The following is a 22,389-nucleotide window of genomic DNA, read 5'->3' as shown; positions in this document are numbered from 1 at the left end:
GTAGAGAGAGAGAGAGAGAGAGAAAGAGAGTTCCGATACTACCACCTCCCGCTACGCCTGACAGTGTCTCTCATGCAGAACATCATCTTTTGGTAATGAACTGGATCTGAACTAGATCACTGCAGGTAAGACCACATATATGTTGTTCGGGAGCCTGAATTGGAATTGCGGCTGGGTTTGTGGCATAGCGGGTAGGTGCGGAGATGTAGGAGCTACTATTTAAACAAATGAAAATAATACAATTGAGGAATCTTATCGTTCCTGCCTAACAATGCAAAAAGTATAATAATAGAGAGGGTATGATTTTCACACGGATTTTAGATTGATCCTGTGAACCCACTACAAGCCATAACGCGATTCATCCCCGAAACGAAGATATCACTAACGGACGTTATGACTGGGTAGTTAGAAACAATATGGATTATATAGTATAGAATCGAGGATGTACTCGGAAGTTAGGTATATATCATGCCGTATGTATGTGTGCATGTATTTATGCCTGGGCGTTTGGCTTAATACCGATGCATTGCTTCAATATCCATTCCAACGAGATAAAACGAAACACATAAAACTGGATCTAACCCCGAGCAGGACTCTCCTATATAAATAATTATACTCTGTCTCTACACTTTATCCCGCAGAAGTAGCATTGATCAGTTATTAGTATTACAAGACTACTTTCTAACCCATGACCCTCGAGATTAATGTATAGGATTCATTATCTGCCCTATAACACCCCAACTCAACGATCTTAGGACATAATATGCGTTTCCTCTCTTAATATTCCATGTTCTCGATAGTTAGGTGCGTGAATTTGCTGGCTACGTTACGCTACAGATGCCAGGGATGAAATGCGGGGTTGGTGTTCCATTAAGTAGAGGTTTGGGATGGGTTTAATGCATGGCGTAAGACGGGGTAGTTCCGGGATGTTGTGAAGGGATTGGTTGGGGAGTGGTGCTGGGATTCTTTTTGATCGAGATCTCGACTGACTTAATATGGCTATTCGAGTCTAGGCTTCTATCCGTACTATATCAGGGATTTGATGTGTAGTTAGCGACTGGCCAGGTGACATAACAGCAACCATCGTCGGTTCGTAATATTCTACATGCATCTACCCATCACGCCAGAGGTATCATGCGAAAACTATTGAATAATTAATGCGGAATAATCTTGTAGTTCCCTCCGCTGACTATTTCCAGCTTTTTTTGTGTCACCATACCGGCCAAAAACTCCCGTAGCTCCTCGTTGCTGAATGGGAAGCCTCCCGGGACGGCGATTTGCAACATCATCACGATACGCTGCAGAGGCATAGCGCCCTGGTTGGTCAACATTCCAACAATGAACTGCCAATACAGTTTCATTTTCTCGCTGGCAGCGGCATCAGCCGTCTCCTTGGCTGCCGCCGCTGCTGCTGCGTCTGCAGCAGCCGCAGCACCGGCGGTTCCGTCTTCGCCGTTGTCTGTCTCGGAGACACCCATCGCTTCGTTCTCTTCTTCAGAGGGGAGCACTTCCAACACGCGGAATGTGTCCCGCTGAGTTTCAACGAGAATGCGCTTGCTCACCCAGAAGAGACAAGCGCTGCGGACCAGGGAGGCTGACATCTCGAGCTGCTGGGAGAGTTCCGCAACTGACTTCGTCGACGATTTGGTCTCATCTTCCGACTGAAATGCATATATCACAGTTGCTTGCCAGGTTGTCACCTCATCTGTAAAAACCCGATCCTCCAGGTCGAGTTCGACTGTGACCTGACCGAGCCCGTTCAACCATGTTAACTTCCGGGATTGCTTGAGAGTCTCGAAGCCCGCGGTGTAACGTTCCTGTAGAGATACAATCTCGTCTGGGATCTTGAAAGCCTGTTCCTGAAGATTAGGCCAGAAAAATCGAGACAGTATCTTGGCATGTAATTGTGGTACATCTTTAACCACCGCGGGTTTCTTCCCAGGAGAGGCATGGCGTGGTGATGGCTGCCTGCGCGCCAGTTTTTGGTCGTTCCGGACGACCGCATCGACTCTCTTCGAGTCAAATATGTCGCGCAGCATGACTTCGCAAGCCTGCAGCGCCGAGTCGCCAAAGCGGACCTTTAGCAGCTCCAAAACTGACGTCTCCTGCTCAAAGTCGGCACGCTTCTTGATCAGACGGTCGGCCAGCATGTTTTGCAACTCCCTCACAAACATCTCCTTCGAATCGAATAGACTTATCAAACTGCCAATAACATCTGAATTCTTGGATTTCTTGTAGTCAGGAGCAGCGTCTATCGGATCAGGCATCCAGTTCATATCGTCCCAATCTAATTCACCCATATCGGGCCGGAGAGACGCTTCTCGTGCCTTGGTTAATTCGGTAGCAAGCTCCGCCAGAGTATCACTGTTTGAAGCAGACGGCTGCCCATCAGCGTCCACTGGATCTGCCAGAAGACCATTGACAATGACCTTGACGGCATCTTCACGGTCCCGCAGGTATCGACGGATGGGGCGGGCAACTCTATCGAGGATGACCCCCCTTGGATCGAGAAGGTTGAAGGCTCTGATTATGGAGATGTAAAGCTGCAAAATCTCGACTGTCGAGGCTCCTGGTTGCAACAACCGCTGATTAAGCATGGCGACGAAGGAGTTTGTTATATGAGACCGCGACGCAGGGCTGACCGCAAAGTGTTTGAGATCTTCAATTGCGCCACTGCTGGTAGGCCATTCCACAATGACGTCGAACAGTTCACTTGTCCGAAGAGCGCCCAGACGAGCAACAGCAATCTCCTGCCATTTCTCAACGTCGCCTAGACGGACGTCAAGGTGACCCTGTGGTTTTGGACGACCATCAGACACGTTCAGGATAGCAAGAATCTCCACCACGAGCCGGGCGTAGACGTTTTCCACCCACAGACGCAGGTGTTGTATGACCAGAGACGGTGCTTCCCACTGGCCCGAGTAGGCTTCCTTGATAAACTCTGTCATCATGTTGCTCATAACGCCCGCAAAGACCTTTTGAGCTCTATCACCACCTAAGCCCACGGTCTGTAGATCAGCGAGCAAGGGCAGCAGGCGTTCCCGGGCAGCAGCAGCTTGCTCCGTTTCGCCCTCTATCAGCATCTGAGCGCGAGCCTCCTCTGAAGCCTCCATCCTCCATGCACGGTACGAAGTCGTGTGTTTTATATCGACTTCCGTGTCGTCTCGCTCCATGGCATCCTGGTCTTCTTCATCCAGGTCTCCTTCACCCAGGTCGTCTGCACTTGCAGTGTCGATCCCTAAAATAACGTAGGCCTCCTTCGCCAACTCCGCAGCCAGAAGCGAAGAGATCGGAGCAGAAGGCAAAGAAAACGCAACAATTGCATGGAAGATCCTCTGAATCCTCAGAAAAACAGCCTCTTGCTGGGACGCATCCACCAGCGGCAAGACATAGTCTACGAGATGGGTGAAGTAGATCCTCCGCATCAAGAGACAGTAACGAAGAATCTGATGCAGTAGTCCCTCTTGCACCGGCCCTTTTAACAACTTCCCACAGAATTAATGACCCATTAACCAAATCCACAAAATGGCGTTGCGTTTACATAGTACATACCTGGACAAGGGACCCTCTAAAATTCACCAAGAAATGCCTCCGTATTTCATTTCCGTACCATTCTATCAAATCATGCTCTTCCGCTCCAGCTTGAGGGCCCTTTCTCAGCGGTGATTTCTTTAATAGATAAGCAAGAGCTTCCGAAGTCTGTTTCGATGGCGGATCATATCTGTTCCACTGCTTCAGAAACTCAGTTTCGTCCATCTCATCTGAAGCCTCTAGACTTGCAAATCCCCTGTCCGGAACAGACAGAAATGCAGTAGCTGCATTCCATGCTCTATCCCAAGCAGCCTCATCTCGGGAAGATAAGCGGTAGTCTTGAGACGGACTGGCAATCTCAGTCGCAGAGTCGAATGATTGATCTGCAACAAGTAAACTTAGCAGCGGAGTGGTGAGGTGAGGAGCCGTGGCGTGGTCTAGCGACGCGGGAGAAAAGACCGAGTCGAAGACACGCTTGCGGCCGATGGATAGAGGGACGTTTTGAAACATGCTGTATGCTGCGTTCCCCTGGGGCTCATAGTGGATAGATCGAAGTGCGATTGTCAATTCATTCTACACATGTATCTTTGGTCACTGAGAGGCAATCAGTGACTGGAGAAAGGAATATGCCTCTCTGATGTTGTTGCACTGCTCTGGGCGGAAACGGAACGCGCCAAGAAGTCGCAATCTCACGTGACAGATAACTATTTACCAACAGAGAACTACTCATACGGAGAAAAGAGGCCTTAAGGGAGACGAATAATTGTTTGCATGCTAATCCAACCAATGCTAATATGAATATGTGCAACCAGTCGTAATGTCTATTTACATTTGGCGTCATGTTGTCTCACAGCCATCATGTATCGGGTATCGTGCGCGCATCCTGCCGCTCAAAAAAGCATCTACTGCGTGTAAAAAGGGTGATATTTAGATTGTAGAGCGTGTACCGGACGATATATAGGATAGCAGAACGGGCGAGATTTGTCTCTCTCTCTCTCTCAGAGATAACTGGGGAATGCCGCTGCATATCGCGATGCTCAGTGCTCGACCAGCTCACACATTTTTGTCATCGACCTTTTCCCATTCACTGTCCGTACTGACATATCCAGAACTCTCTCCGAGGCTGCGACGCTTCCTGAGCTCTTGATCTTCAGAAGGTTCTGGCTTTTCAGCGGCGGAACCACTCGAATCGACTTGACCAGAAGCCTTAAGCCGTCTGCTGCCAGCAAGACTCTCAGTTTCCGTGTCACTTTCGGTGCTGTCCAGCGCCGCAGGTGTCCGTGTCTCCTCAGACTTTGACTTGCCCTCCCGTTGTTTTGCTTTTTCGTCCTCACGCGCCTGCGTCTCACGGACCTCCCTTGCAAACCAGTTAATGGACCACCAAAGGGAACCGGAGAGAAAGGACAGGATAACGAAGTGGATGCTGTAGGTCGCGATGAGAAGGGCGAAGAGCAGCACCTGAAGAGCGGCAAATGTGGCGTTGGTTGCGACCAGAAGGGTCGAGGTTGGCCCGGGAGTGAAGATGCTGGACCACAGGTCCTCAACGAAGGATGCCATGATAATTTGTCGCGGAGGTGGAGTGTTGTTTGTTACGGGAGGAGGGCTTGTGCTGGCCGACTGTGTCGCGGAAACCGAGTTCCGGACCCTGCCTTGGATTCTGCAACGGCAAGATGGCTTGGAAACTGCGGTAAACGACAGATTATGCCTGCGTGAATAGTTTCAAATCGCGAGGTAATTGGTAATCTCAGCTGAGATCTAGACAATCTCAGTGGCCAAGCAGGAGGCGGGGTGGTGGTTTGACGTTGTGATAACCGCGTGGTATCTCGGAAATCGAGATGCGAGGATGTCGGAATTCAGCCTCTCAGTGGAGCTATGAGCCCTACCGGAGCCAACCTTCCCCAGAAAAAAAAAAGAAGATTTGCAGATCGATGGTAATCCGTTCTAAAACCCCGTGGGGAAGCGGGGGACCACTGTTATCGTTTCTGATATGCGTTATGTTGTCGTGAAGTATGGTAAGTATACTGATGTTGTTGTTGGGGTCTGTCGTCAATAGAGGGGCTCATCTGCGCAACTCTTCGTTAGGCCAACATACGCCATGATGCGGGCCACCGCCACAACAGACACGTTGCTGAGGCTGGTGCATTTACCAGCCACAGACGCCTGTTGAAATTGTTTGTACGAAGTTCGAACTCCGTAAAAAGAACGCTGGCTCTTTTCTTCTGCAGACCCAGATCTGGAAGTTAAATAATTAGTGTAGGAGTAAGACCAGACACTACTGAGCCGCGCAAGCCCAACAACGGGATGGCAAGCCACCAGACGCTGTTGATTTCCCTGGTCGAGTTCTCGCCCTCTGCTCTTCCATTTTTACCTTACTTTCTCGTCCATAGTTACAAGGAAGGTGAATTTCACAAATCTCAATGGCCTCAACTATCGACGAGGATGTTCCTCTTGTGTTTACGGAGTAACTTAGCTGGCCTCGCTCCAGGTTGACTTTCTTCTCCTTCGCATGGTCGGCAAATGCTCGAATGGGCAGCGGAACGGAACACTCCGTGAAGTCGATCGTTACTCAATTCTAGTTATGGCGCGTGTCCTCTCTGCGAGTGAGCATGTCCTTAGACCCCGCATTGCTCCCCGTGCGGATTATCGTACGGAGACTATCCGAGATTCCAAGTATGTTCAGCCAAAACTCGTCCTTCTGAAGGATATTGGCAGGATGGGAGAATAACCATGGCGATCACGCGGACGACGCAAAGGGATTTCAACGATGAGCCATTATTATTATCATTTTCACTCACATCATTGATCTTCTTGGTACCGTCCACAACTGCTCCGGTCAATCGGTGGGTTTGATTTCGTAGCGTGAGATAGACTGCTCCATCTTGGCACCGAAAACTTGCTGGCCCATTCCGAGCACGTGCCACTATCCCGACCTTTTAATCCCATGCAACGGGATCCCTCAACATAGACCGGGAGCTTCTGTTGCACTCCCTGGGGCGTCTCTGCGATTCCTCTGAGCTCTGTAGAGCTTCAAGTGGACTCCTGATGGTAGTATTCCGTAGTCTTGGCATAGCAATTCTAGTACCTTCCCGAATCCCGACGTCTATCTTAGCTTCTCCCAAGCTTGAACTAAACCGATGTCCATCTCACCATGTGAATTGGCTGCCCCATCACCAGGACCCCGGTCCACTGGCGCCGCTAAACATTGCATTTAAAACAATCTCTCATTCGATCTTGCACCAAACGACGCGACAGGGGCCGTTTAGTCGCCCAAACATCTCCCGACCCGGCGGTCGTTGCTTCATTCTTTATCCTTCCGCGCTCATCTTCTGTCCTCCCACTCCCAACTCAGCGAATCAATCCAATATCCGCCTTCTTCGTTACCATCAAGCCCTGGGCGGGGTCCCCGTAGCCGATAAGTCAAGCTCCACGGTTATATAACCGATATGCCATCCGTTGCCGTAAACATTTCTCGTTCCCTGTCTTTAATCTGTGGTCCTTGGATCGTAAAGTGGCCTTGGTCAATCTTCCTTACATCCCCTCCTGCCCAGTATGGTTGATAAGGTAGACGCAAAACATACCATCAACGATCCCTCGGATAACTCTATCCAGGGATTCAGTCACCATGCTGAGGCCGTCTTTGGCAGGGAGACCTATGGTCCTGCTGGACTGAGAGGTCTCATCGCGAATCCCTATGTCTTCCTGTGCGCCGCATGCTCGACTTTGGGTGGCGTTTTATTCGGCTACGATCAAGGTGTCGTGAGCGTGATTCTGGTGATGGATCAATTCCTGGAAAGATTCACTCGCGTTGCAGACGGCCATCCTGGCTCGGGTTTTTGGAAAGGATTGATGACGGCCATGATTGAGTTAGGCGCCCTGCTGGGAGCGCTCAACCAAGGATGGATCGCGGACAAGATCTCCCGCAAGTATTCGATTCTGGTTGCCGTCTTCGTCTTCGTGATTGGATCTGTGCTGCAGACCGCTGCAGTCGACTACGCCATGTTGACAGTGGCCCGATTTATCGGAGGCCTGGGAATCGGCATGCTCAGTATGGTTGCCCCACTGTACATTTCGGAGATTAGGTCAGTTTGATGCCTTTGATATAGAGAAACAGCCCGGTGTTCAACTTTTAACGTATCTGACCATATATATAGCCCTCCGGAGTGTCGAGGAACACTGTTGGTTTTGGAGGAATTTTGTATCGTGTCCGGTATCGTGGTTGCATACTGGATCACGTACGGAACGCGCTTTATAGCTGGAGAATGGGCCTGGAGACTTCCATTCTTGCTGCAGATGGTGCCGGCATTTATTCTGGCTGGCGGTGTCTTTCTGCTGCCGTTCTCCCCTAGATGGCTCGCCTCCAAGGGTCGTAACGAAGACGCTCTGGCCAGCCTGACGAAGCTCCGCCGCTTGCCTGCATCCGATAAGCGGGTTTACCAGGAGTATTTGGACATCCGAGCAGAAGCCATGTTTCACCAAGAGGTCTCTGCAGAACGTCATCCTCATCTGCATGACGGTAGTCAGAAGAGTTCTCTGCTCCTGGAGTTCGCATCTTGGGCCGACTGCTTCAAGCGAGGTTGCTGGCGGAGAACACATGTTGGAATCGGATTGATGTTCTTTCAACAGTTCGTCGGTATCAATGCGTTGATCTACTACTCCCCCACTCTGTTCGAGACCATGGGTCTGGACTATGATATGCAATTGATTATGTCCGGTATTCTCAATGTCACACAGCTCGTTGGTGTCTTCTCTTCTGTCTGGACCATGGATACCATTGGTAGACGCCCACTTCTGTTGATGGGCTCTATCTTCATGACCATCTCTCACATTATTATCGCCGTTCTTGTTGGGCTGTTCGACAAGGACTGGCCATCCCACCGCGCGCAGGGTTGGACTAGTGTGGCGTTCCTCTTCTTCTACATGCTGTCTTTCGGTGCCTCGTGGGGTCCTGTCCCGTGGGCCATGCCTTCAGAAATTTTCCCCTCATCTCTTCGTGCGAAGGGAGTCGCCCTTTCAACCTGTTCAAACTGGCTGAACAACTTCATCATTGTAAGCTTTCTTCCCGTTTGTGGTGCACAACAGAGTACTGACAAAATTATAGGGTCTCATCACTCCGCCTCTGGTCCAGAATACTGGCTATGGAGCTTACGTCTTCTTCGCCGTCTTTTGTCTCCTCTCTTTTGTCTGGACATACTTCTTTGTCCCTGAGACTACCGGACGCACACTTGAGCAGATGGACCATGTCTTCAAGGACAGCACCAACGAGGCTGACGAGGCACGCAGACATGCTATTGAGTGTGAGCTGCTGAGACAGGAGAGCGAGGTCCCACCAACCCTATAAGCTATCACTTATCGAGCTACAGCTGGAAATAATATCGGAAAACCGCCAGCCTTTCTACGGCAGAGACAGGCGGGGCTCTTGACTTTCTGTGCAGCAGATCAGGCTCGACAGGAGGACAGTCTGTTGATCCGCGCTCGTCTGGATTGAAGGCAGCTTTCCTCCCCGACGTGTACTTGTCGGGATGTATATAACGATGTTAACGCAATATTACAGATGATATAATGCACATACTAATTAATGAACGAATAAAGCTTACTCAAGAGCGCCACCTTCCACTGGGAGTTGGGGTCTTCCAAACCCCTCAAATTCCGATAGAGCTATGGAATCAAGTGATTTGATATCTCACGATTATTCAGCCACCTCTCTTCTCCAGCCCAGGAGGGACTTATTGATATATTAGACGGAGTGTCTGCACAGTCAGGCTATGACCGATTGGCTGATTATCGCTTCATGTACAAACAATCACATTCTCACGAAAGAGGGAATAGTATCCTTAGTGTTAAGAGCACTGTCTCTTACAGCTTCGGATACTGAAATATTCGATGATTTCGTGTCACGTATAAACCAGCATAGTCCATTTCTGCTTATATTGGTCGCGACCATTTCTCAACCGACTTTTTCTTTTCTTTTGGTCAATAATTTCTTGTTCGACATAGGTAGTTATATCTCGTCTATGAAAGATGTGACGAGGTCACGGGGTTGGTCCACAACTGATGGGAGTATGAAGTCAACAGAGGTAACTATCAACATCCAAGATCATTAGTAATACACTCGTGTTTCTCTGAGAAGTCTTCTCCAAAATCCAAAGCCCCCAGTTCCAGCGGCTTAGTGCAGCAGCCCGATTCACCTGAACTACTGTGCTCCTTACGTTAGCTGACCAAATTAGCTCGGCTCGGGCCCCTGATGATCCGCCAGGTATTACGCTTTGACGCCCAGATCACCCGATCTGGCAGTAAGGTAATGTCCGTTTAGGAAGGACTTAAAGAGACCTTACACTGGTGTGGCTTCTGACAGAGAGGCTGAGAATTAGTTCTGCGTAATCATATCGAGGATTCCACCTGACGTACGGAGATATCGTAATACTCGCGATGGACGTACTTACCCTTGTCCATGTCAGCACGTGTCATGTGGGCCCGGACAGTTGATGCCAGCTCCAAAATCCCAGTACATGTCCGGCACATCTGTCTTTTATCTTGAGCGAGCAATCTCAAGGCCATAATTAACGACTTTCAAACGCCATAGATTGTACAAAGATTCAAGTGGTTTCTCCTACACTAAGCAGTAGGTAGCTCCATGGCTACACGTTTTGGCTACCTAGGTACCTTCTGACTGACGCCTCTACACAGAATACATCAACAAACAGATCACTTCCGCTGATCGATCCTGCGCAAGTCAAATATCTTTCCATTTGGCCAGAGTCCTGCTCTCCGTTATCAAGAGGGAGTTGTTTTAGGGGTACTGTTCCTCGCACGCGCCTTCCAGGGTCAGCCCAAATTGGTGAAGATGAAATCACCGACGCGCCTCGGAACAAAGCGATGGAATTCTAGAGTACGGACAGAGACTTCAAAAAAATAATCTACAAAAGAGAAAAAGATGAAACAGGCACAACCCTCCTTTGATCGACACGACCGCCAAGCTTACTAGATTGGCTCCGATTCCTTTTTATGGTAACCTTTCGCCTGGCTATGTTCATACCCAGCCACGGTCAGACCTCCCCGACACTTTGTGAAGAATACTAACTTTAATTTTATCTACTGCCAGTCGTTCTTGGTGGATGACCCGATGGGGCGGATCGAGCGTGGGGGCCAACGAACACTAGGGACAGTCGCCTGCTGAAGGGCCTCGATAGCCTAGTGCTTGGGTTTTTCACAGGACTAAACTCCCCGTTCATGTGTAATCTATGGCTGGGGACAGAACGTGGCTGTCCAGTTTACTAGACTATGCTGAGTGTCATCGTTGATTACGAGGTGTGTTTCCACTATGTCCAATTCAGGACGACGTGGACGGCCCCCAAGGGTGTGCCCTGTTTGCCAGTAGTATTCCGAGATGGTCTGGACGGTGTATTTTCCGCCTATTTTCTATTCAGCCACTGAGCTCAGACGCTTTACTCTCCAGTTTAGGCCCGCTTTCTGGACTCGGGGGGCTATCCGAGAGAAATCAGTTGCTTTGGCCCGCTGATGCTTCCAGTACAGACTGTACTCGATCTTCACCGACCCACTGGAATTTACTGATGTTCAGAGCACGTTTGACCCTTTCAGACAGTGGAGCTGCTGGGACATGCTCTTGGGACTGATCAATCCTGACTTCGTGCGCTATATCTCGGGTAAACCCGAGCAGTACGAAGGGGGCCAGTAGAAGTTGACTTAAGGCTGTTGGCCCTCCATACTCATTCGTGGCAGTGACGAGCTGAATTCCATATTCTTTGCATTGTTTCATCTTTGGCACCGTTTTATCCTCGTCATAAGCATTGCATGCGAACTGTTGGTATCGTATATCTATATAATAGGGAACATCTGGACATCTGTTGAGACTTGTTCTCTTTGAAAAGAAGCGTACGTTCGCGTCCTCGAATTTCTGAGTCATTGCCTTGTTCTATCTCTTCCACAACCGAAATGCCTTCACGGAAAGCCAGAGACTTACAAGGTCATAGTCCTCACATCAGGACAGGCTCATCTGCAACAGAACCCGAGTTTGAAGCCTTCAACATTACCGTTTCTCAGCCATCGACATACCCTACGCAAGGTCACCTCCTGCACCCTTCACCGTTTGATCTACCTGCTGGATCAGGCAGCCCTTCGCTCGATCTGAACAATCAACTCTCGGCTCTGTCTTGTCACGATATTGATCTAGCCGATATCCCTCCAGGGATAAGCAATGCAGACTGGCATTCATCCTTCTCTTCTGATGGTGAGTGGCGGAATTAACGGTCAATGTCAAAAACGACTCTGACACAGTGTCAAGAACGTCTCACAGGCATACAGCCCCAACCATCTCATTTTCCCCCCGGGAGTACGAGGTATGCAATCGATGTACGTCTCTACATTTCCTTCCGATGGACAGAATCTCAGACAACGGGTTTTAGCATTCCTTCCTACTCAGGAGACTTTAGCCGGGACCCATACTACCAACAGTCAATGTACTCTGCGCTACAAGGTAAGTTCTGTGCTCATAATGTCCACTGCTGAGAGGTTAACAAGACTAGGAGTAGCTTATGACTGGACCGACATGTCTAACTATCCCAATGACCAATTTCCTCCGAACCCGGAGATCCCCATGATACCTGCATCGAACTCTCCTCTTCCGTTCAACACAAGGCAGCGGGATGGTCGACAGAACTTCCTCACCTTACAAGATCCACAAGCACGGAGTATATCTCCTGGCCATCAGATGGGTCCCTCGGGGCAGCAGTCGTCGTTTGGAGGCAGGGGAGACATGTCGTTTTCGTCAGGTTCTCTGCCGGTTCCTTCTCACGAATCGAATCTTCGAGGGCCATACCCGGTGGGTATGATACCCACAAGCACGCAGACTCCTCCGGGCCAATATATCTCTTCGTGAGTACTGATTACAACGTGCCTTTCAGTCAGTAACTGACAAACACTAGACCTCCGCAGTATCCTTCTAACCAGGCCCAGTACGACTTCTCTTCACAGTCCTTTAGATCGTAGGTTGATCTCCATACCCCAGACAAAAGACTTTGCAAGCTGACAATCTAAACTTCAAGGTCCTACCATGCGTCTATTAGCCCTGAGCCTCAGCGATCGAGTGTGGCAACATCGCATATACCCACCAGCTCTCCCGGCAGTCAGTCAGACCCTGACCATCAGGTTCGTGTGATCGAAGCGAGGCCAAAGCCACAATGCTGGGATCATGGTTGCAACGGGCGTGAATTCTCCACATTCAGTAATCTATTACGGCATCAGCGGGAAAGAGCAGGGGCTTCCAGCAAGTCTGAGTGCCCATACTGCGGTACTGTCTTTACGAGAACGACCGCACGAAACGTACACATCTCACAGGGGAAGTGCAAGGCAGCCAAGGAATCTACTGCTTAATTACATGGCCAGGAGTTGAGATGACCAGTTCATCTCCTGGGAAGATGTGTATAACATCCTTGCGTGTCTAAGTATGGTTCTTTCTTGCAGAGGGGACTAATGGCTTCATTCAATTCTTCTTTGACCGCAAGCAAAAGGCTTGGTCAAGGTGTAAGGCCCGGTGGAGTTAGAGGTCGCAGCATTATAGAGTTTGAGCATTTTTGGTGGCGTTTCATTTCAATTCTCAATATAATATATATATATATAGAACTCGTGAGGAGCAATTGTGCTTTTACCCCATACCAGTTCCCGTGTAACCAAAGAGTGTTAATAGTATATCCAGCGAGACGAGGTCTTCTAAGTTCTATGCTCTATCCAACTTGATGGCTTGTCGAAAAATATCTAATTACCTCTTTCCGAGCATGGCTGCTTCACAAGCCTTCGTTTCCCTCACCCAAGTAAACGTATCATACCCACCGACCACGATCGAAGCATGGACTGAGCTCGTTTAGTCTATGTCTGGCCCCAATATACGAGGTAGTTCTCTTTCGTTCTCGCCCCCATATTTACCGCCCTAGAACCTAAAGGCAAGCTTCAACAATTCTCCGCTTTCGGCCCCCGTGAGTTACTATGGGTCTAAATGGGGCAGGCTTCTAGAAACATCTCAGCCACCTAAGCTAAATTTAAGAATAGATCTTTTCTCCATTTTTTTCTGCCCCATATGCACGGTGATGATTCCGCTCGGGGTTTGTTTACGGTAGGTAGTAACCTTAGGAAGCAGATCAATATGGGGGTGAATGATCAACAACGTACAGGTACTCTAGTAGTAGGTCGCATCTATGTATTGCCATTGCCAAGGAAAGTCTGTGGGGGAACTCGAGCTTCTGTTTCAGGTTTTACTAGTTGCATGTTTTGGGAAAGTTGACTGTGTGATCGTCTGGTGAGTCTGCCGATTGTCCGTGAGGCTTGTACATACAAATCGTTTATTGTGGGACGGGTGAGATGATATGCTGCCGTTGATCTATTCCTGGACAAGGGGCGAATATGTCAGTGCTACAGGAAATATAGCATAGAGCAGTACATCGTCTGGATTCAAGAAAGCGTAGAGTAGGTAACTATCCTTGGTTTTGCATCCCCAGGCAATAATCAATCGAACTACAGTATAGATTACGTCATCTGAGGCCCCGCATCACCTGACTCATGCCTGGAATGACTGAGCCACGTTACTCTGTTAAGGCATCATCTGATATCGACGTGTTGTACGCGACAGAAGTCTTCCCAATTGCATTTCATCGTCTCTCTGTTTGTCATTCCATCATGTTCAGTCATTGATACCGTGTCTTTGTCGCGTATGACAATTTGCTCTTGAGCAAAACCACTCGACATCTAGTAGCTGCTCATCATCTTTCATACACTGTGCTGGACCTAGTCCCAAGATGACTCACCTTGATGTTCGGTATCACAGGTTACGTCGGTATCGCATAGGGATCTTAAGCTTAAAATTTTTATCCGAGAAATAAATCAGAAGTTACCGCCGCCGGCGAAGATTGTGTTTGTATTCCCTTAAGTGGAACTCGTCTGATTTCGCCTACTGGCTGAGAAAATTGGGGTCAAAAGTTCCGTGGCTGCTTATTTTTCTAGTATTCACGGTCAGACGAGATGGCATCTGTGTTTACATATGATCCCGATCCTCCGAGGGTATCTTCGCCATGGTCAGCATCAGGGTCGTCAACCCCACAGCTTGCCGCAGTTGGTCCTCGAGGAGTCGTAACAAGAAGTCGAACGGCCTCTAGTCTGGGAGAGAATGAGCCAGGCTACTTATCTGATTATGGAATCACGAAACTGGAGCCCGAACCTCAGGAAGGCCCTACTGAATATAAGTTGCATCTTCTTCTACGGCCGCGCAGACTGTTCTCGTCAATATCCACAGGCCGTCTCGTTGGGGGTTCATACCACTCAAAGTCGAGCTTCCCGGCCTTGTCACACGGGATATCTGAGATGAGTCCAAGATTTCCGCAGAGTCCTTCGGACCAGAGTCGACAACAGCGGTTACAGCAACTCACGACGCAGTTGTTATGGCGTTTACAACAGTCTTCACCCTTTCACTCGTCTTCTACCGCCAATCTGGTATTACCAGTGCTTCCTGAGGCGACCCCAAGACTAGGTGTTCCTGCAAAGCCTGCTCGCCTGCTACCAGGTCTCGAAGAAAGCCAGGGAGCCCTTTACGAAATTGGCGTTGCTGACGATGGCACGTTTGTCGGTCTTACCGAAGATGAACTCGAAGAAAGTATGAGCAACCTTCAGGCAATGGCAACTAGTCTTGGATGCAAAGTGGAAGTTCTGCGAAAAGTGGTTGTAGGAAACTGTGAATGGACCGAGGATCTTCACCTTGAAAGTTCAGGGACGCCCAAGACCCACAGTGAGAATCTCTGGGTTGCGGAGGCTCTAGTCAGTCCAGATATTGATTATTATCGGTCCTCTATGCCAATGGGCCCATCTGAGGCTAACAATGGCTTGGATACTGCACTATCTGAGACGACCGACGGAGCTACAGCGCAAGAGGATAGTTCACGCACTGAACAGATTCGTGTGTCCATAACAGGGCCAAGCGGAGCAGGAAAATCTTCACTTTTGGGAACTCTCACCACATCAGCCCTGGACAATGGACGGGGGAAAAGTAGACTTAGTCTCCTAAAACATCGTCATGAAATATCCTCTGGTGTCACGAGCTCCGTGGCCCAGGAACTGATCGGATATGGGCCGAAGGACCCCGAGTCCCGAGAGGAAATCGAAGTGATAAACTATGCTTCTCCAAATACTACTGCGTGGAACGATATTCACGTGGCCGCTGATGGCGGGCGTCTTGCTTTCGTTTCGGATCTTCCTGGCCTGACGCGGTACATCAAATCAACCGTCCGTGGACTGATGAGCTGGGCTCCTCATTATGTCCTATTATGTGTTCCAGCAAACTGCTGTGAAGATAAAAAGCCGGAATTGTCACCGCCTAGCCTAGAACAGGCCCCGGAAATCGACATCTGCTTGTCGTATTTGGAGCTCTGTGTCAAACTCGAAGTCCCAATCCTGCTCGCAATTACGAAATTGGATAAGGCGTCTCGCTCGGGCCTAAGGCAAACTCTTACGAAAGTATTATCTGCACTTAAGACAGCAGGTAAAAAGCCACATATGCTGCCAGTCCCTAAGGAAACCGACAAGGCTTCCAATTTGCAGCGTATTTCTCCACTGGATAGTGAAGAAGCTATGAAAACTGTTGCAGCCGCTGATGGTGACTGGTCCCAAACGGTGCCCATCATACTTACCAGTGCTGTTGATGGCTCCGGAATCGGGAAGTTACATGCGCTCCTAGAGCATCTTCCGATACCTCGCAGACCTCCGTCTCGTACAATCCAGTTACCCGGTGATGGACACTCATATGCTACTACTCCAGATGATCTTTTCGACATCGATGAGGTGTTTGCAATACCACCATCCAAAGTCTATTCGGCCGCGGCGGAGAACGAACAGAAGGTCAATCGTGGGGTTGTCCTCTGCGGCCTTATGCGTCATGGAACCATCTCTGTCGGGGATGAGTTGCTCGTAGGACCGTTCCCAGTCGACCCGCGAACAGACGATGGTGTCTCTAGCAATGTGCAACGGAATCAGTCATATGCCAATTCTGGTCCCACCGGCTACAGTTCACCACACTCACTACCTACTACTGGCCGAATATCCGGTCAGCTTTCTACGTCATATGGCCAGACTTTATCCACAGGTAGATCACATTTGCACTTTCATGGCGAGTGGCAGAGGGTGCGCATCGTGAGCGTTAGGAACCTGCGGTTTCCAGTACGGACCCTTCTAGAGGACCAGGTCGGTACGATCGGTGTGGAGCCAGTTTGTTCGACTCCTAACAAGGAACCTCTACAACTTGAAAGGGCTGGGAAAGGCATGATACTCGCACGTATACCAAGTCCGCAGCAGGGTGATGCTTCGTCAATATCGACATCGCTCCCATTCCATGTTGGCTTCATCGCTAGTTTTCCGGCCAGCGATTTCTCTTCTGCTCTGTCTCCGCCCCTGGTTCTTGGTGGGACTGTGAAAATATATACATGTAACATCCGTGCCACGGCCAAAGTGACCTGCGTCGCATTGGCGGATCAGGAGACCATCTCAGCTCCTCCCTCACCTAGCGAGCCTGGTTTCTTCAGCTTCGATGGCGACGATATGGATAGAGACTCTAGCCATACCACGCCGCATGGAATAGGGGTGGGACCCAACGAGGCTTCCGAGACATCTGATGCCTCGAAAAAAGAACGCATCAATATCACGTTTGCCTTTGTATCCTCCATCGAATGGCTCGAAATTGGCTCCCAAGTACTGGTTATGCCAGGCATTTCAGCAGGCGCCTCTGAGCCCGATCGACCAACATCTCTGACTGGTCTTGAGGGCTTCGTAGGGAGGATATCAGAGGTTTTAGGAGGCGAAACTGCGCATCCAAGCTAGTGTAGCTGCCGTTGGTTCATTTAGAGCCCGACAGTAATGTGCATCTTGCAGGTTCATGTGTCCATCGATTATGTTTATTACCCAACAATTTAATATATATTCAGTAGCTTGTGTCAGGTTTTCTATTCAACTCTGGTGCAGTGATGCACTAGCGAATCAAAGATAAATATAATCATACTGTTGGTTTGTTCGTCTGGCAATCAAGTAAACATCTAGTCATCAGGATCATCTAATGGCTGCGATTGCAACGCACAGCCCCGCGCTAACCGGGCGGATCGAGGCACGTGCGATCTGGGGAAGCGTGGCTCGTCTTCCCGCGAGCAGCTCTCCACTACTCCCGCGCCAGTGAGTTGTTGTTTTGAGGATGTTGGAACTTGCAGGCTTCTCTTCTCCTCTCTGACCATTGATTCCGCTCCAAGGATATTGTCGGAGGGTTGCCTCAATCTAGGCAACAGCAGATTTACCTCTTTGAGACGTTCCTTGGGGGGACATGGAAGTGTTCATTATTCCATAGCTGCAGCCCTCTCCGCAGTGAAACGGGTACCTATCCGCCGCCGTTTAGGACCCATCTATGGGAACTTCACTATCACCTCACGCAAACGAGCAGCGACCAGCGAGAGACACCATGTCAGCTAGCAGTCTATCGTCCTTCTTCGCATTCGGTTCAGGTTCAGGAAATACTTCGGACAGCGATGATGACGATGGAGTTTCGCTGTCCAACACGAGTACTGCGTCTGCGGATCTCGAGCATCACCCGATCCCGGACCAAGCTCATGATGCGGAATCAGCTATCAAGGCAGTAACGCCCTCGAAACTCAAGGAAAATGAGCGTCCAGTAGCTGAAGAGCAGCCTCCTGGACATATTGCGGCCGCAGATACTAAGAAGCGTCTGCAGTTATTGGATCTCCCAGTCGATATCTTAAAAGAGATCGTCAAAGAGGTAAAGCTCAGCTGAATTTCACCGTAGAATGAGAGCGCCACTGACTGGAAGCAGGTAACGCATACGAATGATCTCACATCGCTGTGCCTTACCTGTTCTGCGCTACATTCGCTGGCCATTCCTCACATGTACTCACGATTCGATATTGTATGGCCAGATACGTTATCAGCGGCGGAACATCCCGCCGGAGTGGATGCCCTCTCGTACGGACTTGCGACATTAGTTATGGGCGAGGACGTCTTTACAGAGATTCCTCGAAAATACACTCAGCCTTCTAGGCGTAGCCCTTGTCCGCACTGCGGCTGCAACAGCTGCCACCCTACCTCGCCGACCATAATAGACCCGATTCAGACTCAGACCAGGAAATCTCGTCGTGGGAACTACTTTGCACAATATACACGGAAATTCTCTGTTGGAAACGGACCACTCACCTGGGTACAAGAATATTCCATCACGAAGGAGACAGGGAAGATGCTTGGTACCCTGGTTGCGCTGGCGGTTGCAAGGATGGTGAACCTAGAATCCTTCGTGTGGGACATGCCCACAGGGGTATTACGAGATGTCTGGATGGCACTATCATCGCTAGCTGATCGACCGGGGCACGAATGCCGGTTAGAACGTGTCTGGGTTCGATGGCACGACAATTCCGAGAACCCAGCGAGTGTCATGGCGCCAAATGCGTCCGGCTATCAAACCTCGCTCCAGCGATATAGTCATGTCGAATATCCGACATTATCAATTCTACCAGCTCTGAAGAGCCTTAGTGTCTTGGACATAGACGAGCCGTCGTATCTGGAGGAGATGGCTGTGCTCATTGAACGTTCGCGGGAGAAACTCCGTGAGCTCCGTATCGGAATCTCGATGAAGGCACACCTATCGCCATGGCTCAGACCGTTGGATGAGCGGGAATCCGAAGAGGATGCAGTGGCTAGTGATATTCCTAATTGGCCAAGGATCGGAGGTGTTCTAGACATTCTTCTGGGGACACATGACGAAGAAGACCACAATCGTACAATTGGCGTTAAAAGTACGGAGCAGGCAATCTCTGAGAAGCCTGTTGCAACCAATAGTGAAAATATCGAGAATCACGAGCCCGACGAGGGAAATGCTCCTGAGCAGTTAGACGATACTCACAGTACCGCCGGTCAGGTTGTTGTTCCTATAACAGAACCACCAGAAGGTGCGAATTCGGACAGAAGCACCAGTTCTGGGGGCGATCCTAGCGAAGAAGTGGCCGCTATGTCCGCAACGTCGCAAGAGATGCCATCATCTGATGATACTACTAAGACTCAAGTTGTGGTCTCGAAACATCCCATGAGGATACAGCACGAGGAAACAAATTCACATACTGTATCTAAGCCGTCTAAACTGAAACTAGGGCTGCTGGAGCTGGAACGCATTATTCTTTCCATCCCGACCATCATGAATGCTTTAGACTGGCGCCAATTGACAAGCCTTACCATTCTTCGCTGTGAAGGTCATGAGAAGCTCTGGCGAGCCTTGCGGAGACAATATGCCCCGTCTTCGCCTACATCAGAAAGGTCAGGTATCCGAGGCAAATTGCACGAACGAAAGGATTCACGATCATCACCCGAGTATCCTTTACGAATAAAGTCTATTCATACAGATGCGGTGTCTCCTTATCTCATACTATTTTTGAAGGAGACTATCGCTCCCAACAGTCTTGAGAGCATCTTTCTGCAAGAGGGACCTATGTATGAGTCAGTTGTGCCAATCAAAGGGATATTTCGCCATATTATTCGTAGGCAACGCGCGAGCCTGAAAAGGATCCTCGTTGATAGCACTGAAAGGACGCCTGCTGGCATTGAGGTGTCCAACGGCAATTGGAGGAAATGGGTCTTCGACAGAGAAATGCTGTCGTTCATCACCAGCGGACAAATGCCGCATCTCCATGAACTTGGAATGGCTATAAATCATAGAGATTGGGTAAGCAACTTACAATCCCCTACGGAAGATATTCTCCGAACTGACAAGTGTGCTAGCACTTCTTCCTCCAGCGCCTACCATACGTATTCCAATTGCGCTCTCTATACCTACCGAATATCGATCCGGTTGATCGTCGATTGCACGTCGAGCCCAAGGAGCTGGCTCTTCAAATACTGGATATTGTCACTTTACGACCCGAGATTCAGCTGTGTTATTTAGGTATACGGAAAAAGTGCTACGAAATCATTGAAAGGACATCGAAGCAAGATGCTTTCGACGATGTCGAGATCTCGCAAGATGACCTTTCGCCTGACTCCGGTGGGCCTGAGGATGAGGACGAAATAAACAATGACGACGAAGATGCCGATAGCGACGACTTCTCGGACGGCAACAATGATTATGATTCAGATATTTTCGACTCCGCAAGCGCTAGTGAGTCTGATGACAACTTTCATGCCAGCAGAAGCCGGGTCAGCTTTAGGCTGCGGGAAATCCTCTTCTACGATGATAAGGTGTCAATTTTCAGAGCTCGTCACGGTGAGCTGTAGGGCGATTTGCCTTTGAGCAGGACTCAAAGGATGGATAAGGACACAGTTACCAGGTTGGTGTTCTTGTGATGTTTCAGATGCCATTGGAATCACACTTATAGATGTTTATACGAGAGTCCCCGACGAATAGCGATATCCCTCCTTGTTCCTTGAGTGTTTGCCACGCGTAGAAATGGTTCTCTCCGTAAGCTGTGTTGTACTGTAAGAAATCACGTGCCTCTCCGGGGTCCGCGAAGCTTCTTTTGAGCCGCAACGCCCACTCGCAGGACGAAAGCTCGCGCGGTACACCACAGGCGACAACTCCGCCGTATTCCAATCTCACGAACCATTTTTAGTGAGACGTCCAAGTGTACATTCTAATTTTTGAAGAAATATCCACGTGCCTATAGGCGCGATCTGATCTATCATCATGAAGCTCGTTCGGTAGGTCCTAGCAGTCTAGCCCCAGAAGCTTCAAGGCCACTTCAGCTTCTGCACTGTGGTGTTTCCTATGCTGTATGTTTGGAAATAACTAACATATTTTTCTTTATCTAGATTCCTTATGAAATGCGCGAATGAGACGGTGACGATTGAGCTCAAGAACGGTGCGTCCCTTAACCTATGTCGCGGTCGAGTCGCAGCGTTGCGTGGTACCCTCGTTATTTGCTTGCATCGCGCCAGGAAACTACAGTTTATAACATGGTGGGACGTTGGAACTGACTTTCTATAATTGCAATTATCTAGGCACCATCCTCCATGGCACAATCACCTCCGTCTCTCCGCAGATGAACACCGCTCTGCGAACGGTCAAGATGACCCCCAAGGGCCGCGACCCCATCTCTCTGGACACCATCAACATCCGAGGCTCCACGATCCGTTACTACATCCTCCCTGACAGCCTGCCATTGGACACGCTACTGGTGGATGACCAACCGAAGCCCAAGAACAAGGCGCGGAAGGAGGCTGCTGATCGCGGTCGCGGCCGAGGCGGTCCCCGTGGCCGCGGAGGTCGCGGTCGTGGACGCGGACGTGGCAGAGGTTTCTAAAGAGGGAGTAGAGTGGGATATTGTTACCGGGATATTGTGGTCATTTTTACCTTTTTTCCCCTGTGGCTAACTATTTTTCCTGGGGTTTTATGTGTCTCTTTTTATTATTCCAGAGCACGGATGGCATAATTGATTTATCCTGCAAAAGTGTGCGTCATGGAGTGTGATTTTGTTCCTTTATATGCGTCGAGGCATGGCTGGAGAGAAAAAGTGAATACGGAAGATTACATTGATTCGGCGACTTGCTATGTTGCGGAACGTTGGCGCGGAGGACATGCAGACAATATGCCCGGCTCTAGATGGAGGGCCAACCAGGAGATTGTCACAATCTTTGTGCTTCTGACAGCTGGGAGCAGCTCGGGCCACCACGAGTGCAGCTATAGGGATACTATGATCATTGATCCTGGGCCTGCAGTCGGTATTTTGAAAATGTGAAATCTCGGCAGGATCTGATAAGTATCAATCGTGATTTACTGGCCAAACCAAAGGAAAGCAAGCCCCTGCGAAAGGGAAGACAGAAATAATTTGAAAA

At 49.6% G+C, this 22,389-nt stretch overlaps 6 protein-coding genes across 6 annotated transcripts; 5 read left to right on the top strand and 1 right to left on the bottom strand.

Moving 5' to 3' along the window:
• Window positions 1-1,154: 1,154 nt before the first annotated feature.
• Window positions 1,155-5,088, bottom strand: C8Q69DRAFT_404324 (hypothetical protein; the record flags this gene model as incomplete). Its single annotated transcript, XM_028628034.1, has 3 exons — window positions 1,155-3,485; window positions 3,553-4,005; window positions 4,591-5,088. 3 exons carry the CDS (start codon window positions 5,086-5,088, stop codon window positions 1,155-1,157), a joined length of 3,282 nt encoding a protein of 1,093 aa, XP_028484444.1.
• Window positions 5,089-6,668: 1,580 nt separating this feature from the next.
• Window positions 6,669-9,081, top strand: C8Q69DRAFT_304912 (putative MFS monosaccharide transporter). Its single transcript, XM_028627189.1, has 3 exons — window positions 6,669-7,610; window positions 7,683-8,577; window positions 8,630-9,081. The coding sequence occupies exons 1-3, from the start codon at window positions 7,081-7,083 to the stop codon at window positions 8,867-8,869; spliced, it is 1,665 nt and encodes a 554-aa protein (XP_028484443.1). The 5' UTR covers window positions 6,669-7,080; the 3' UTR covers window positions 8,870-9,081.
• A 2,492-nt stretch (window positions 9,082-11,573) lies between these two features.
• On the top strand, window positions 11,574-13,208 carry C8Q69DRAFT_304927 (hypothetical protein). Its single transcript, XM_028627190.1, has 6 exons — window positions 11,574-11,776; window positions 11,831-11,898; window positions 11,952-12,022; window positions 12,072-12,420; window positions 12,471-12,530; window positions 12,591-13,208. The coding sequence occupies exons 1-6, from the start codon at window positions 11,744-11,746 to the stop codon at window positions 12,916-12,918; spliced, it is 909 nt and encodes a 302-aa protein (XP_028484442.1). The 5' UTR covers window positions 11,574-11,743; the 3' UTR covers window positions 12,919-13,208.
• Window positions 13,209-14,556: 1,348 nt separating this feature from the next.
• C8Q69DRAFT_404200 (hypothetical protein) lies at window positions 14,557-17,397 on the top strand (the record flags this gene model as incomplete). Its single annotated transcript, XM_028628030.1, has 1 exon — window positions 14,557-17,397. The coding sequence occupies one exon, from the start codon at window positions 14,557-14,559 to the stop codon at window positions 17,395-17,397; it is 2,841 nt and encodes a 946-aa protein (XP_028484441.1).
• Window positions 17,398-18,022: 625 nt separating this feature from the next.
• Window positions 18,023-20,832, top strand: C8Q69DRAFT_403888 (hypothetical protein; the record flags this gene model as incomplete). The annotated part of the gene is made up of 3 exons (XM_028628019.1): window positions 18,023-18,337; window positions 18,392-20,284; window positions 20,341-20,832. 3 exons carry the CDS (start codon window positions 18,023-18,025, stop codon window positions 20,830-20,832), a joined length of 2,700 nt encoding a protein of 899 aa, XP_028484440.1.
• A 236-nt stretch (window positions 20,833-21,068) lies between these two features.
• C8Q69DRAFT_304826 (small nuclear ribonucleo protein Sm D1) lies at window positions 21,069-22,168 on the top strand. Its single transcript, XM_028627188.1, has 3 exons — window positions 21,069-21,255; window positions 21,367-21,416; window positions 21,556-22,168. Exons 1-3 carry the CDS (start codon window positions 21,242-21,244, stop codon window positions 21,855-21,857), a joined length of 366 nt encoding a protein of 121 aa, XP_028484439.1. The 5' UTR covers window positions 21,069-21,241; the 3' UTR covers window positions 21,858-22,168.
• The last annotated feature ends 221 nt before the right edge of the window (window positions 22,169-22,389 follow it).

The sequence above is a fragment of the Paecilomyces variotii genome (genome assembly GCF_004022145.1).
Source record: "Paecilomyces variotii strain CBS 101075 chromosome Unknown C8Q69scaffold_7, whole genome shotgun sequence".
Classification (NCBI taxonomy): Eukaryota; Fungi; Ascomycota; class Eurotiomycetes; order Eurotiales; family Thermoascaceae; genus Paecilomyces; species Paecilomyces variotii.
This window is presented reverse-complemented; position numbering and strand designations above follow the sequence as displayed.